The following is a 16,334-nucleotide window of genomic DNA, read 5'->3' as shown; positions in this document are numbered from 1 at the left end:
TTCTGTATTCATCTACCTTATATTATATTATATTATTTACATCTAGTTAGTTGCTTAACTAAGTATATCTTTTAAAAAATATCTGCACCATTAGACTTGAGTAAATAAGTTGTGTGTTGCTTGCCGCTTTTAAGCATTTAAGTTTTGCTTTTATTTTTGTATTGCTATTATACTTTTATTTCATATTCTTTCATATGATTTATTTTCTCGTATTTTTGTTTCTTTTTTGGAAAAACACACAAAACCATTTTAAAGCTGTTGGTAAACTACAAAAGTTGGCACGCAAATTCTCCACAGCCAGTCAGAGCAGTTCGAACCAAATTCAGCTTAGTGTGCAATAAGCCCAGCGGCACCGCAAACGCATCACCAATATCATGTACCAATCACAACCACCGCCTTCATACAACCCCACCAATACGACTACAAAGAATCATCAACAACAACAAAATTCGCATACTTCGGTCGAAATTCGTAAAACCAAAATGCCAAAAATAACAGTATCCGAGTAACTGTATGCAGGATTTGAGGAAATGCAAAGCGGCTGGAATATAGGAAGCAGCACGCTTTCAAGAACAGGCTGCACTGGATTGGTTTGAGCATCACTGCACTTGCTTTCTGTTGCATTTTTGTAATTTGTATTTTGGCTTTTCGGCTTTTAACAGTTACATACCCGATTGCAATTACATACCTACACATAAGCGTTGCTGTTTTCGTTTAATGCAAAACCGATGTTTTTTTAAGAGAATTATGATGACTCTGCGTTTACTGTTGTAGCTAATTTCATTGTAACTATTGTATAATTATTATTATGATTACGAAATGTATTTTGCTGTTATGATTATTATGATTATAATGATTATTATCAATGTATTTATGTGCTAGATGTTGTCTTTTTTCACATCAATTCGCAAAGAAAAACAAAATCATTTTATAGCCTAATGTTTACAAGATGTTTGAAATATATAGACAATTCGTGAAAACAAAAACAAACGTGGTTATTTTCTAAACTCAAGCAGGGTGAAGGCGATTATTAAGTTTGTTTTAATATCAAAGGAAAGTTTTTGCATAGAAAATCAAACAAATTTGAAGGTCTAAAAAGAGAGAGCGCGACATAATTGAACACACGCTTTTTTGCTGTTTACAACCATAATTAGTTACAGTATTGGAATCTTCGAAAAATTGTTTTGTGTCGGAGTTGTCACCTTGTTGCAGTGCCATCAAAAGCAGAGGTCAACGATAAGAGTTAAAGTACTTCGTGCAAACATTTGGATACAACTTGGAAAGGCAATATGAGTATCAACCGCCTTTACATTCAATAACGTTTTTGGGATTGAGGAAAATGACGGTTTGGGATTGTCGTTTAAAATATACATATATTTTTTAATTTTAATTTCGATAATACATATAAGTGTACGTAACAGCAGGTTAAAGTTTAAAAATGTGAACTTGTATAATTAAAGTCTGTCAAAAACTTGTTATGAATGAATAAAATGTCAAAATGCTGTCATAAATTAATGAAAATAGATTAAAATTCGAATATTAAGAAATTTGAAAAATTTTCTCAAATCCAATATATCATGTAACAAAAAAAAGTTTCACTAAAATATGCTTTTATTATTACTAAATCCTTTATTGTTCACATACATATACATAGTAAGTTAAGGGTGGATCACAAACTCGAGTTTAAAGTGTTATGTTCACAAATAACTGCAATATTTTTATTTAGGCTTTTTATAAACTCTCAGTTTCTGAACGAAAGCTTTTAATACATAGAAGGAAGCGTCGGAGGCCCTATAAAATATATGATATATGTACATATGTATACGAGTACTATGATCAAAAAATAGTAAGACTTTTGACTTTTTTAATTTATTCTTCAAAATCTATGTCGTCCTCCTTCAAGTAATCCCTCTTAGCCCTAATAAAACTCTTTCCAATCCTCGAAACATCGTTAAATTAAATCATAGCTTTGCGCAAACGACGCGTAATAGCCTTGACAGACGGCAGCGTTAATCCGGATTAACTACACACTTAATCAGATCCGAATTTGTAGGTAACAGACGGCAGCCATGCGAGTTTGAAATTCTCGTGAATAGCTGATTGTAATTTTTTTAATATTTTCAATGAAAATGGTTAAAAGATTAACATTGCGGTTGTTAGCAGACCAATTTTTGCAAAATCATTTTTTATTACAAAAACATATCAACACCTTATTTTTAAAACTGCATCATAACATAAAACTGCTTGCTTTATTTTTGAAAATTTGAAAAATAGCTGTAAGTGTTTTTTGTTTTTCATTCACAATAGATTACAATTGACCATTTTTAAAAATGTTGCCAAGGAAAATGCAGCTAAAACTCTAAAATTTTGAGGATTAAATGGAAGTTAGCAACGGAATTATCTTCACTAATTCCTAAATTAATCCGCATTAATGCAGTTAATCCAGATTAACACTGCCGTCCGTCAATGCTATAAGATTCAAGAAGTATTCCTTGTTGACAGTTTTGATGGTCGGGCAATGGTTTTTTCCACTTCCGCACACCTTGACCGCGTTAATCGACCGACTGATCGTCTGTTTCCGGGTTTTAAGCAAAGAACCAGTAATAATACGTTTATCGCCAGTAATAATACGTTTCATTACATCCTGTTAGCATTGTTTCACAGACTTTAACGCAACGCTGTTATTCGAAAAAATTTAGTGATTTTGGAACTAATGGTGCTTTCACTTTTCTGAGGTCCAAATGATCTTTCAAAATGGTTTTCACTGATTCTTTCGATATTCCAACAATGCCAGTAAGATCTCTGACTATTAATTGTCCATTCTCAAGCAATAAATCCTTTATTTTGTTGATGTTTTGATCATCAGTTGATGTTGTTGGCCGTCCTGGACGTGATTCGTCGTCAAAACGACCAATGAAAAAGCCTTTTCCAACATTCTGAACGTTTCGACACCAGAAATTTTATTCCGCTCACAAAATTTAATTAAAATCTTTGTTGAATAATTTCATTCTACAAAACGAAGGGGTTTTCGTATGAAAATTAAAATAAAAAGTCTTACTTCTTTTTGCCCACAGCATATATACGAGTTTTAATGAACAGCGGGGCGAGCTGAGTCGACTAAGCCTTGTCCGTATATCTGTCTATCTGTCGGGATTAACAAGAACTAATCACTCAGCTGTTGATCATATGCTGGAACGGCTGATATCGGCTCACTATAGCATATAGCTTCTATACGAACTGAAGTATCGGAATTAAGAGCATGTATGGATTTTTTTTTATTTGTGAAGGCTATTCTAGTTAACGATTTTTCTTGTTTTAAATATTTACTATCACTAGTGACAAACACAATGTTGAACACATACAAAATTTTTCTTTTAAATCGCCTTACGCGCAAAGTCTGTGGTGTTTATAGAAATTCAACCATATTCTGCAATAAAATTTGGTCAACATGAAAATAGATTTATGCGCTTAGAAAACTGTTAAATTTTGGTTGAGTTGAAGAGAATTTGTTACGTTTAAAACGCCAAGTGTTTGTGGTTATTAAACACCAGTTTGACCAATAAACTCAAGTTTGTGGCACAACATAGACTTTAAGCATATACAATACATACCATAAATTGTAGCAACTGTGAAGTAACTGTAAATTATGTGCTCAATTAAAAAACGGAAATATTTAAAAAAAAATAGTAGGCAACAAGATAGGAGTTGGACATAAGAAAATATATAATATGGATGAACGAACTAACCCCAGGCACAAATAAATTTTTAAAAATGAAATGAAAATGTTTGAAAAAAGTTTTGAAGTTTCGCACCAATAAGCCTGAAATTATTTAAAGATTAAGTTATTAATAATTACGCTTAAGGAAGCTTCGTATTCGAACCAAAGAATGAGCGTGTGTGTATGTGTGTGCGGCAATTGTTTTGTGCGTGTGTTTTAGCGCTACACAAGCTGTTTCGCATTTGGACGAATGTGTCATGCCTCATTGTCATGCCATGCATAACATAAATCAGTTACACATCATACCAAAACAATAGCAACAATACATTTGCATACAGCAATTTTAAATGACATTAAAGCCGAGTTTTAATTTACATAAAGGGTACATAATGACTCACACATACACATTGTGCTTAAAATATTTGCGGATTTCGCTCATTAAATTCAGCCACACAGCTGCTGCACCGCACCACACCGACACACAGTCACACATGTGAAGCGCGTGCTCAGCCAAACAAACACATTTGCCACCCACAGCACACACACACATGCACAAACACAGACGCACTCAAAGCGCTAGGCAAGAACTCGCAAACATTCGCCAGACAAAAACAAAACCAAAACGATTCTCTCAACCTCCTCTTTCAATCTATCGACTTTCAATTCGTTAAACTTAATTAAAACAAAACAAAAAACAAAAACAACAAAGAAATGAAATAAATTCGCTAAATAACATAAGCAAAATTCCCACTCCCTCTGTGTCCCCCCTTCTTTAATGTGCTGCGATTCTGTTGCTATCCACCACACGGAAATTCAACTGAACTGAACTCAATCGCCAACAAAAACACCACCAACAGCCACGCCGCTCTCCACGCCAGCCACCTCGCCATGTGGCACCAAGTATCAGACCTACTCGTCCATCTTCTTCGCCAACTTCAAGGAGCAGCAGGAGAAGGAGCGACGCGAACAGCTAGCTGAGCAACAACAACAACAGCTGCAGCAGCAGCAGCAGCAGAAACAACAAAAGAAGCTGCGCAGCAATGTGCGCCTCTGTCGCGAAACTGCCATTAACAACAACAACACCACGAATACCGGTTACGCCTCGAGTAGCGGCGACGCCTCCGGCGGCGAGTCCGACGGCAACGGCAATCAGTCGATTGAACGCGAACGCCACTTGCCCGCCTGCGACATGCAGAAGGATTTGGACGACTTGGACTTCGAGGCGGAGCCGGAGGTGAGCGTCAATGGCACAGCATACACGAGCGCGCAGAAGATGCGCATCACGGAGAATCCACTGCCGGAGGCTGTCAGCTGTTAGATGAAAGCGATATCAAGTTACAACACCTGAAGAGACTAGTGAGCGAGAGCGCAGAGTTAGAAGTGAAGAAAGGCAGCGCAAGTCAACCGAAAAGTAAGTGAAATGTTGTGCGAGTGTAAAGTAGCGGATGAGTAAGCGAAGCTGCGTGTTGTGCGTAGTAAAAATATATCATTCAAGAATTGCTGCGTTTCTTTAAGTCAAAGACTTGAAGACGTGCATCATTGCGCTCAGAGGCCTATTGTAGTAAAATAAATTGCATATTAAAACTAAAAAAAGAAAATACACAATTTTCGTAAGCGGCATTAGTGCACGCGCGCATTTGACACCAACAAGCTGCTGAGGCTATGCGCCACACATACATACGTAAGTGCAAAAAATTAATAACGAGCGAAATATCACTGCTGCAGCCGAAACCGCCCATAAACATGTAGAAACCAAAAATTTATTGTCATTATTAAAAAAAATTATGACAGACATTATTTAAAATAATTTTGTTTTGATTATACTCAGAAAAAAAATATAATGTTAAAAATATAGTTAAGATTTTTCCTAAATGTCGTCCCTCTATTTTGCCTTGGCCGAAAATTAAACACATGTTTATTCAACTATTTTGAAAAATGTGCATAAAAATAACTTATTTTAAGCAAAAGTGCCGGATTTTAAATTAAAAAAAGTAGTTTGTTTAGTTTTGTAGGAAAAATGGCATAAAATAACACTGTAAAAAATATTTTTTTCCTATTATTTGTCAAAAAAAATATTAAATAGCTATAATTGGCATATTCAATTTATAAAATATGGTCACAAATGATTCGAAAAAGAGAGTATGTTAGCTAGCATTGCAATTATAAACCAAAAATTTAAGTAAAAGAAAACAAATTAACCCAAAACCATAAAAAAAAATTAATTAAATTTCGGCTGAAGTTTAGTTCTGTAAATTCGTGAAAAATAAATAAATTTATAGAAAATGTTCCCATTTTATGGGAAAAATACTCATTTTCTTAGCAGCAACTCTTCATTCGTTGACATACATGGCGTATACGCAACACAAGCATTTAGCACTGGAGCAGCGCAGTTGCAAAGTGGATTTTGATCAGAAAAGCACACGGTAAATGGAATTTATAACTTTATTGTTCATTAAATGAAAGAAAATCTAAGAGATTTGAAAATATTATAATTATATTTCAAACACCGTTGGCGGGTGGAAATGTTTATTAATTTCTAGAAAATGTATGTATGTATGTATGTGTATATAAATTATGCCAATACAATATTCATTCTTAAAATATTGGAAATAATATCTATTTCTTAATGTTCAGCATAGTTCTACTTCCATCTGTCATTTATCTCTTCAATCCTCAAATAATAAATTTTTAGCTACAATCTGAAGAGAAATCATTTCAGAAAGTAACAACCTTAGAAAATCTAAATAAGGTTTATATATATCGTCACTTAAAATGTAAAATAACGTATTATTAAAAAATTCGAATTCGAGTTTTTTATTGATTACCATTAACTACATCATTTTTTATATTTGTAGCTTAAATTTTTCGGATATAACCAATATGTAACCATTTTATACCCAAAACTCAAATTTTGTTTCAACATGAGTTTATGATAACCACTATATAACCATTTTATAACAAAAAATATGAGTGTATGATAACCAATATATAACCATTTTATACCCAAAACTCAAATTTTGTTTCAATATGAGTGGTTTCTTTTGTATCATTTTTTCATCCCCTGTAAACTTTTAATAAGTGATGTAAACGTATTTTGCACTTTAGGTGACGATATAAGTACACTATATATCCATAACAAAATCCACTTTTCAATTAAGCTGCTGTGCCTCTGGCATCAAAAACAAATCGAAATAATAACGGAAATTAAACAGAACAAACCCCACAATGTACTTACATACACGTATTTATATCAGCTTAATTTGTTTCATTTCACTTTGTGCCTGAAATATTTTATGATTACTTATATTGTAATGAAGAAAAACACCGTTAAATAAGTTAACTTATATTTGAAAAACAAATAAAAATAAATAAAAGCGAAAAACCAGGAGAGTTGAACAAAGTGCAGGGATTGATGAAAATCGATAATAACGGTTATAGTTATGAGGTAGCTGATTGAGCGGAAAATTATAAAATATATTAACGAGCTTTCTTGTTGCAAGCGATTTTTGCTTATTGTTGAATTTAGCTAAGCAAATGATTATTTTAAGCTACACAAACAAAGCAAATTGGAATATTTTAAGTACTCACACACACATACATACACACAGCTGCATTCACACACAGTTAGGGCAGCTGCAGAATATGAAGAAAATAGTTTAGTAAGTATTTCCTTTCGAAATCAATGTAGTTACACACAAATACTTGAAACTCAACGAAAGCTTAAGCGATTGAAGCTTTGAAGCTTTGTAAGGTGCAGTAGGCGACAAGCGATTGTAGATATGAGTAAATAAAATTTATGTAATTAAATACAACGCTGTTAACGGAATGTGTAGCAAAAACAAATTTGTTCAAACAAAGAAAAATATAAAGAAAATATTATTAAAACTAAAAAAGTAAAAAAAATAAAAATAAATAAATAAAATATGCAAAACACTAAATATCGACATACTTTAAAAGTTAACTGTAATTACTTTATGTGCTAGTAAAACGAATTGAGTAAAGTCCTTGAAATGAGGTGTATTATTTGTGAACTGTTCTACTGTGCGTATACTTTGTTTTAGAGCGGAAATCTTGATCCTTGCATATCAAAAAATATGAAATGAAATTAACTAACACTAAATACACAAAGAAAAATATGAGAAACACAAGCTTTTCGGTTATAGTAAAATGAAGAAACATAGGTACATATGCGTGTTCGGCGTGGGAGGTGGAGCGAAGAGCTACTTCTGGAAATAAAAAATGATAGAATAAAGCACTATTGTTAGATTTAGGAAAGATAAGAGCTTTTGGCTTAAAAACGAAATAAGCTTTTCTGTGCTTGAAAGGAAGACTACCATGAGTACCAGAGGAAAACCCTGCTTGTCGAGCACTTCTGTTTTCAGAGATTGGATCCACATATTCAAGGAAGTGAAGACCATACATCACAACAGTATAGCCAAGATGATCTGTTACTTCTTATTAAGGGTCATACCGAAGCCACCAGAATGTTCTAAAAATGTAAGAAAATGCATCACTAGCTTATGGTAATAAACTGGCTTTTGAAATAAAAGGAACAAACTTCTTATGGAAGAGAGAACAACTTTTTATACTCAAAGCTCAGATTGTACCACAGTGAGAACTTTCTTTCTCCTTTCTTTCCTTTTATACTATAGTGAGAAACTTCCAATTCTTAAATGGATATAAGCTCATTCGTCCTCCTTCCATTATCGCAAATATATGTACAGCTACTAACAAAATCAACTCCATTTATCGATATAACGATAACTGATAAAAACAGCGAAAACCAACTTTTTTTTTGTTTATTTCTAAAATTTTGCTAAATTTTTGTGTAAAATGTTAGAAAAAAAATTAAAAAAAAATGTTGTTCTCCCTTGAATGTTGGAACTGTTTTCACACACATATGCTCGATACACGAAGACTCAAAATGTTATCGATAAACAAAACTTCAGCAAACAATGAAAGGATGAAAACGAATACAAATTGGACAGACATAACAAACTACCCAAAAGCATAAAAGACAAAAAAAAACTATGAAATAAAAATAAATTTACGTAAAAAATATGCAAAGCAGAAATTTAAAAAATTGATTCACGCTAAAAGCAACGCAATCAAATGGACAGACACACACGCTTGATGTTAATACCATTAAAAAAAATATGTAAAACAAAACCAAAAAAAAAACGTAAATGAAATTTATAATAAATATTGAGTGATTACATTTATCTGAACATAAATAAAAGAAAAACAGAAACAAAAATACAAAAAAAAAACAAAAATAGAATAAAGTACATATTACTAAAGATAAAACAAAGCTTGCCTGCAAATTAAAGAAAAAAAACCTCAAAGTATTCAGTGAAAGAATTATATAACATAGAAATTATTATAAAATACAAATACAACAAATTGTGCATTTGCAAAATATATTGTGCAGCAGCAAATTAGTATTAAAACGCTGCACCAACAACATTCAACATATTTACGCCGTTTCACTAACACACATACATACATACGAACACTTATACAAAACATACACAAATATACAAATAACCAAACAACAATAACAATAGCGAAAATGTAATAAAAATTGCTTTTATAAAGAAACAATTGGAATTTTAATTTTTCAAACAGTTGTCTATTAGAAGGAGACAGATTGATAGTATACGAGTATGAAGGAAAGGTAAGTGATATGGATATATGACAGATCGATTGCCTAAGCGTACTCAGTTTCAAAGTATGGTATTGCTATGAAATACCGTTTCCTTTCAGTTTTCACATCAGACTTCTAAAGACAGAGTTCGGAGTATTTAGCGTTCCTGACGACAAACTGAAAATGTACGCACTACCTTACCCCTCCTTCAAAAATCATCAAAAATATTAGTTTCATCCAATAACATTTATCTCTCGGATCACATTGGATATATTTTTAAAGTTCTAATCATTTGGTGTAGGCTCAAAACTTCTAGACCCCTGAATTGGTCAAATGACATCAAAGAAGTCGCAATAAATGGAAGAAGAGACTCAGCGAAATATCTGTTACAAGTATACAGGTAGAGAATATAACGGTTGATTCAAGTAAAGGTACTTTTTTGGCAGATCACGCGTGAATCGTGTCAAGCTGTCATTTTATTTTTGTTCAGTATTGTTTGGTATTTTATTATGGAAGGACTTACGACTGAACAACATTTATAAATCGTTCAACTTTATTACGAAAATTCCCGTTCTGTAAAGAATGTGTTTCGTGTATCTTGCTCAACTTATGGTCAACATAATCGCAACACCCTCACCCATTTTGAGATCAACCATTCATTATTGGATAATATTTAACCGAATAGATCACGTCCAGTACGCAGTCAAGAAGATATACCAGTCGAAGCTGAGAGTATGGAACGACTTGGCGGAATTTAGATAGACATCTTAAATTGAAAGCGACGTCGCTTTGCTGTATGGTCTCCTGATAAGTTCTAAGAAGATCGAGCCAAATTTTGTTGAGTGATGAGACCCATTTCTGGCTCAATGGCACACTCTACAAGCAAAATTGATGCATTCGCGACGAAGAACAACCTGAAGAGATTCAAGAGCTGCCATTTTATCCAGAAAAAATAACGGTTTAGAGTGGTTTTTTGAGCTGGTGGAAGCATCGGTCAATATTTCTTCAAAAATGATACCGGTGAAAACGTAACCGTCAATGGCCACCGTTATGGCGTCATGATAACCGACTATTTGATACCAGAAATTGAAGCTCGTGATCGCGGCGACACTTGGTTTCAACAAAACGATGCTACTTCCCACACATCACCTCAATCAATGGATTTATTGAGAGAACACTTTGGAGAGCTGATAATTTCACGTTTTAAGCTGATCGATTGGCCACCAAGATCGTGTGATATCACACCGCTAGACTTTTTATTGTGGGAATATGTAAAGTCTAAAGTCTATATGGACATTCCCATTTCAATTCAGGCTTTGGAGCGAAACATCACGGGCGTCATTCGCCATCGTAATGTTCGAACGAGCCATCGAAAATTGCCGTGGCCAACATTCGAAAGAGATAATCTTCAAAAAATAAATTCCAAAGAATGTTCTTTCGAAAAAAAGTAGGGAACCTGGAATTGGATCACCCTTTCTTTCGGAAAAGAAAATAAAATTGAGGGATTAAATTTTTTTCGTAAAATGTAGTGCTGTATTCCAAACAAAAAGGCATCTAACTTTCTGCCCTAGGTATTATTATTAAATTATTTTTCTTCGTGGAAGACCCGATTAATATTAAATCCTTGGCACAATTATAAATACGCGATTGACTTTGTCTGAGAAAAATGTTCCACCCGAACCCACTTGCCCCTAACTACCCCCGCCGTGAAGGAGAAAATAATTTTTTCTTCATATCTACTTACAAGATCTGCCTAAAATATGTTTATACTTTGCAACTGATTTTGAAAGATTGATAATGTATTTGCAATACTAATTTTTTTATTTCCAAATCTCTACACAAATTCATAAAACATCTTATTTGGCTACCCCTAGAGGTTTCTTTATAAGACTTTTCGATAATGCAGTTATTTCGGCTTCAATCGGACTGCATCGCTATTCACTTAGTCCAATTTACTGTGCGCTCTGAGCTGGCTGTTCGGCTGCTGCTGGCTGCTCAGCTGTTGCTGGCTGCTCGGCTGCTGCTGGTTGTTCAGCTGCTGGCTGTTGCTGCTGCTGGTTGCTCAGCTGCTGCTGGTTGCTCAGCTGCTGCTGGCTGCTCAGCTGCTGCTGGTTGTTCAGCTGCTGCTGGTTGTTCAGCTGCTGCTGGTTGTTCAGCTGCTGCTGGTTGTTCAGCTGCGGGTTCCTGGCTTTGAGCTGGCTCTTCAGCTGCTGGTTCCTGGCTTTGAGCTGGCTCTTCAGCTGCTGGTTCTTGGCTTTGAGCTGGCTGTTCAGCTGCTGGTTCTTGACTTTGAGCTGGCTGTTCAACTGCTGGCTCTTCAGCTGATGCTGGCTGTTCAGCTGATGCTGGTTGTTCAGCAGATGCAGGCTCTTCAGCAGATGCAGGTTCCTCTACCTCTGATGGGTCATCGCTCTGTGGCTGTTCATCCTTTGATGGCTTCTCGGGTTTAGTACCTGCTAGCTTATCCTTCTCTTCTTGTTGCAACTTGAAGAGCAATTTGAGTAGAGCTTCGGCAACTTCTTCAGGTACTTTAACGTGGGCCTCGGCCTGCATGTGAGCATCAATGACAATTGGTGGCAGCTTCCTCTTGTGGTCCTGTGGCTTCTGAGCAACAACTTCTCCTGATCCTGATTCAGATGATGAAGCAGGAGATGAAGAAGAAGAAGAGGACACGGGCAATGCTACGGCCGAGTGGACCAGCAGGTAGGCGCAAAGCACAGCGGCAATGGTGAAAGTGGCTTTCATTTTGTTAGTTTGGTACAATTAACTTGACTGACTGACTATTCCATGGACAGACTTATTTATACTCAAGCAGAGCAGTGGCACAATTCCAATTGTCAAATGTATTTTATCAATGTAATTGAAATAACACCGGGAAAGTTTAGTTAATTGAAAGTCGAGTATCTTTTATCGGCGTGCTTGGTGGGAAAAGCCTTCCGCTGCTATCTGAAGTTGTTTTGCTATTTGTTTATTATGCAATCTCTAGTACGGTATATGCTATATAAAATCTAGTGCCTATGGGCTCTCGTAAACGTTTACTTTGTTACGTGCATAAACAATTTAGTGGCGCAGTAAGTTTTCGAATGATGATTCATAGTCTTAAGTGGTAAGAAGTACTCGAATATGCTTATGATATATTTACAAAGAAATATCTATGAGTACTTTCATATATTTGTGATAATAATTCGTCTATATATACTGTAATAAGTATGTCGCAATTATTGCACTTCCTTGTTATTGCCAGAGTAAAGACTTCATTAGTTATACCCTTGAATGTTGTTATCATTGCTGTTAAGGGCTGCATCCTGTCTGATAATGACCATTCAGATCTCAATTGCTGCTTGAAAACTGTAATATGTATTTTTGCGTGCTAATTTTCTGCTTATTTAAGGAGGGCGGGGTGGATTTGAATGGTATAGGGGGTGCTGAAAGTATTTTCATTCATTATACTCTTTCTGTTTGAGTTTGGTTTCCTTAGGTTTTGGTTTATGGAAAGCCTTTATAAGTGAAATCTATATAAAATGGTCGTATTTTTTGGAAATCAAACTTTTAGGGCTGACCTTCTTCCGATGTCTTTACTATTCCAGTTGTCAAAACAAAAAAATCAAATGAAGCTTAACTTCCGCTTACCTCAGTACCCAACTTCACGTTTTGTTATTATCAATTGAAAATAAAGTTAATATTCCATCTAAAGTACCGGATCGTTATTCCATAAATCAAGCAAGTAAGGTGGGGCTAAGTTCGGGTGTAACCGAACATTTTATACTCTTTCAACTTGCAAATATCAAAGCCTGAAAAATTATCTTTATACTCCAATATTATATCTGATAGGTTGACCCAAATTTTTGGTAAAAAATTCCCGATAAGAATTGCGGTCCACATGTCATTCAATGTGTGAGTTATAGAAACGGTGAGTTATTTCAATGCTTCCTACTTTTTTAAAGATAAAACATAGAAACTTCAAATTTAATGGGGAATGTTTATTATCATTCAATGGGACATTATTTAGCCTTTATTTTTTGAAGATAATCTCTTTCATATAATAGCCGCGGCTACATATCAAGTGCTCTATCCATTGAATCCAATTTTCGAGGACTCGTTCGAGCATTTCGACTGGTAACTGGCCAATGACATGCGTGATGTTTTGCTCCAAGATTTGAATCGAGTAGGGATTGTACGCATAGATTTTAAACTTAACATATTCACACGATATCACAATATCGATATCTTCCCTGCGTGCGAGACATGATCTATTTGGTCTAATATTATCCAGTAATGAATGCTGGGTCTCAAGATGGATGTTGTTGATACGAATAGTGCTCTGAGTAGGCCGATTATGTTAACCATAACTTGAGCGAAGCGCGCGAAACATATTCTTTGCAGGACATGATTTTTGTAATAAAGTTGAACGATTTGTTAACGTGGTTCAGGCGTAAACCTTTCCATGATGAAATGTCATACAAGACTGAGCAAATATAACATGACAGTTTGACACGATCACTACTTGAAGCACCCGTTATAATGAATTGCAAGCGAAGTTGAGTTTCTGGAGAAAAGTTTTTCGATAGCGCAGCAGCTGGCTGGACGGATATCCACATCTCTACACATGCTGGTTAACATAGCCATTTGCACATTGGCACATTTCATTGGGCCTACAACAGAGGCACCGAAAAAGCCGATTCGTTCATTAATCCAGTCTTAAATACGATTTAAATTTTTAGGAAAATATCCTGGTATAAATTGCCGAATTACATATGCTAATATATAAATATGTATAACCAACAAAAAAAATATATTTTCACGTATTTTAGTACATAGCCTTACTAAAGGCTGTCAACATACATAGTTTCAGGTTTTTCGAGCACCCTTCGCCTTATGATATAACATAAAACATTAGCTAGATTTTTTGACGTCATATTCATAAACCCTCGTCTTGCCACCAGTTTTATAGGATCTTCATCTGAGTGACCAAGTACCTCTTTTGCGACCTCTGCGCTATGTCGTTTTCATTCAAGTATTTCGCTTCATACCCAAAACCTTAACGAAAATATGTTGAGTCGATCCATAAGAGATGGCTTGCATTTATTAGTTAAATAGAAACATACATATGTAGTTCTGAGTTGCAGCTTTTGACTCGGTTAATACATCTTATACACTCGTTTTTAACACGCCCCTATATATGGACAGCTCCTTTAGCCGGACAGAAACACGACGATATATTATCCGCATGTACCATATACATATTTCTTTCTTTGTGCTTCAAAAACTTTACTGTAGAGGGCGCCCCGCAAAGAATTAACCGAGTCAAAAACCATGTGTATACAGTGTGTCAGTTTTGAAAGCGCGCACGCATATTTCAATTAAATACATATATATTTAATTACTTTATATATACATATGTATAAGAGATTATTGAGAAGAGAAACATGGGAAATACATTGACACAGCGTACATTACGTTAGTTCTTTTGTGTATCAACATTTCTGACTTTGTCATAACATTCTATGACATAGAATAAAACTAGCTTTTATTTTAGAACGGATGGTGTACCGAGTCGTAATATTTTTGCAAAGTTCAGCACAATATTGCAATTATTCATATATGACCGATAGTTCCAATAAGTTTTGTTTGACTCGGATAGTCAATCTTTATATATACAATTCCACAAATTGATAATTTTATTAACAATAGTTTTCTTTTGATATTTTCTTGTTTTAAAATAGCCTGTAGGATATAACGAAACAAACTCAACAAATCACCTTTTATGCCTTGTTGAGCTAGCTAGAAAATAGTACATATAAAAATTCCTTTAACTCAGACTATTCTCATAAGTAAAGAGATAAATAAATAGTTTAAATAATTCACAACTGAATTGTCTTCAATTTTGTATTTCTAACCAAATTTCCTATGCGGAATGTTGAAAAAGGCTTAAGGTGATTCAAAGCTACAAGCCTACGAGTGATAAAAATCCTTCAAAGACGGCCGAGAAATCGTTCTGGACGACTATCCACCTCTTCAACAGATAAAAATAATAATAAGGTGAAGGATATGGTGCTCGGTCAGGCACAGGCCAAAAAGATGGAAATATTTGGATATTTTGGTTAAGAAATGCGTTTTTGCTTGATTCGCCGGATAAAGCTGATTTTTTTTTAAAGGAGTACCGTAAACAGGTTTCTTTGGACATGCTTGATTGTGCGAATTCCGACCGCACGTTCATGGAGAGCATTATAACTGCCGATGAGACATGGGTTTATGTGTTTGACATGTAAACAAGTCAACAATCGTCGTAATGGAGGGAAAAAATGAGTCGAAACCAAAAACCAATGAGGAGTTCTATTTGACCGTAGTGAGGAGTTTGCGTTGGAACATCCGTCGAAAATGCCGGATTTGTGGGTGAACAACTCATGGATTCTACACCATAATAATACACCATCGCATCGAGCCACTATTGTGACCGACTTTAAAGTCAAAAACGCAATGAATACCATCGATCAACTACCGTACTCACCAGATTTGGCTCCATGTGAAGTTTTCTTGTTCCACAAACTGAAATTGCAGCTCCGTGGAACCCGTTTTCAGTCGATCGAAGAGATAAAACAAAGTCCATTCCAAAAAGTGCTTATGAAAAGTGGAGGACTCTAAAAATTGTTGGTGGGTATTACTTTGAAGGCGAAAAAATAAATATTGATGAATAATTAAATATTTTTCGTTTTATTTATAATTTCCGGGGAGCTTTTTGTCTCAGTACATAAATAAAAAAATAAAATAAACCAGAAAAACACTTAAAAGAAAATGACTGCAAAACACAAGCATAGCATACGCCATCCACGTCCATTTCACACTGAGTAAGTACAATTTCTTCCCCCTTATTCAAAATTCCGCTACCAAAACGTTCCACAACAAAAAACAGCAACACTGTTCTCATATTTTCATGTTTCATTTTCTGCTCGCGCAGCAGAGCCGCTCTTT

At 34.9% G+C, this 16,334-nt stretch overlaps 2 protein-coding genes across 8 annotated transcripts in view; one reads left to right on the top strand and one right to left on the bottom strand.

Annotated features, from left to right (window-relative positions):
• Nucleotides 1–8,764, top strand: part of LOC126757656 (protein NDRG3) — a 65,039-nt gene extending 56,275 nt beyond the window's left edge. For 5 of the 7 annotated variants that reach the window (XM_050471737.1, XM_050471739.1, XM_050471738.1 and 2 more), the window contains one exon: nucleotides 4,576–8,764. In XM_050471737.1, coding sequence (XP_050327694.1) covers nucleotides 4,576–5,036 — 461 coding nt within the window. In that variant the 3' untranslated portion in view covers nucleotides 5,037–8,764. Of the gene's footprint in view, nucleotides 1–255; nucleotides 940–4,575 lie in introns of those variants that run through there. The other 2 variants (XM_050471741.1, XM_050471740.1) reach the window with 1 other exon arrangement.
• Nucleotides 8,765–11,165: 2,401 nt separating this feature from the next.
• LOC126757659 (cytochrome c1-like) lies at nucleotides 11,166–12,149 on the bottom strand. The gene has a single exon (XM_050471744.1). It carries the CDS (start codon nucleotides 12,108–12,110, stop codon nucleotides 11,397–11,399), a length of 714 nt encoding a protein of 237 aa, XP_050327701.1. The 5' UTR covers nucleotides 12,111–12,149; the 3' UTR covers nucleotides 11,166–11,396.
• Between the last annotated feature and the right edge of the window lie 4,185 nt (nucleotides 12,150–16,334).

The sequence above is a fragment of the Bactrocera neohumeralis genome, chromosome 4 (genome assembly GCF_024586455.1).
Source record: "Bactrocera neohumeralis isolate Rockhampton chromosome 4, APGP_CSIRO_Bneo_wtdbg2-racon-allhic-juicebox.fasta_v2, whole genome shotgun sequence".
Lineage (NCBI taxonomy): Eukaryota > Metazoa > Arthropoda > Insecta > Diptera > Tephritidae > Bactrocera > Bactrocera neohumeralis.
The sequence above is the reverse complement of the archived record's forward strand: the minus strand, read 5'-3'. Positions and strand labels throughout refer to the sequence as shown.

What these genes read in the sequence shown, in the direction of transcription:
- LOC126757659 (XM_050471744.1), bottom strand. Translation starts at nt 12,110, where the DNA reads ATGAAAGCCACTTTCACCATTGCCGCTGTGCTTTGCGCCTACCTGCTG.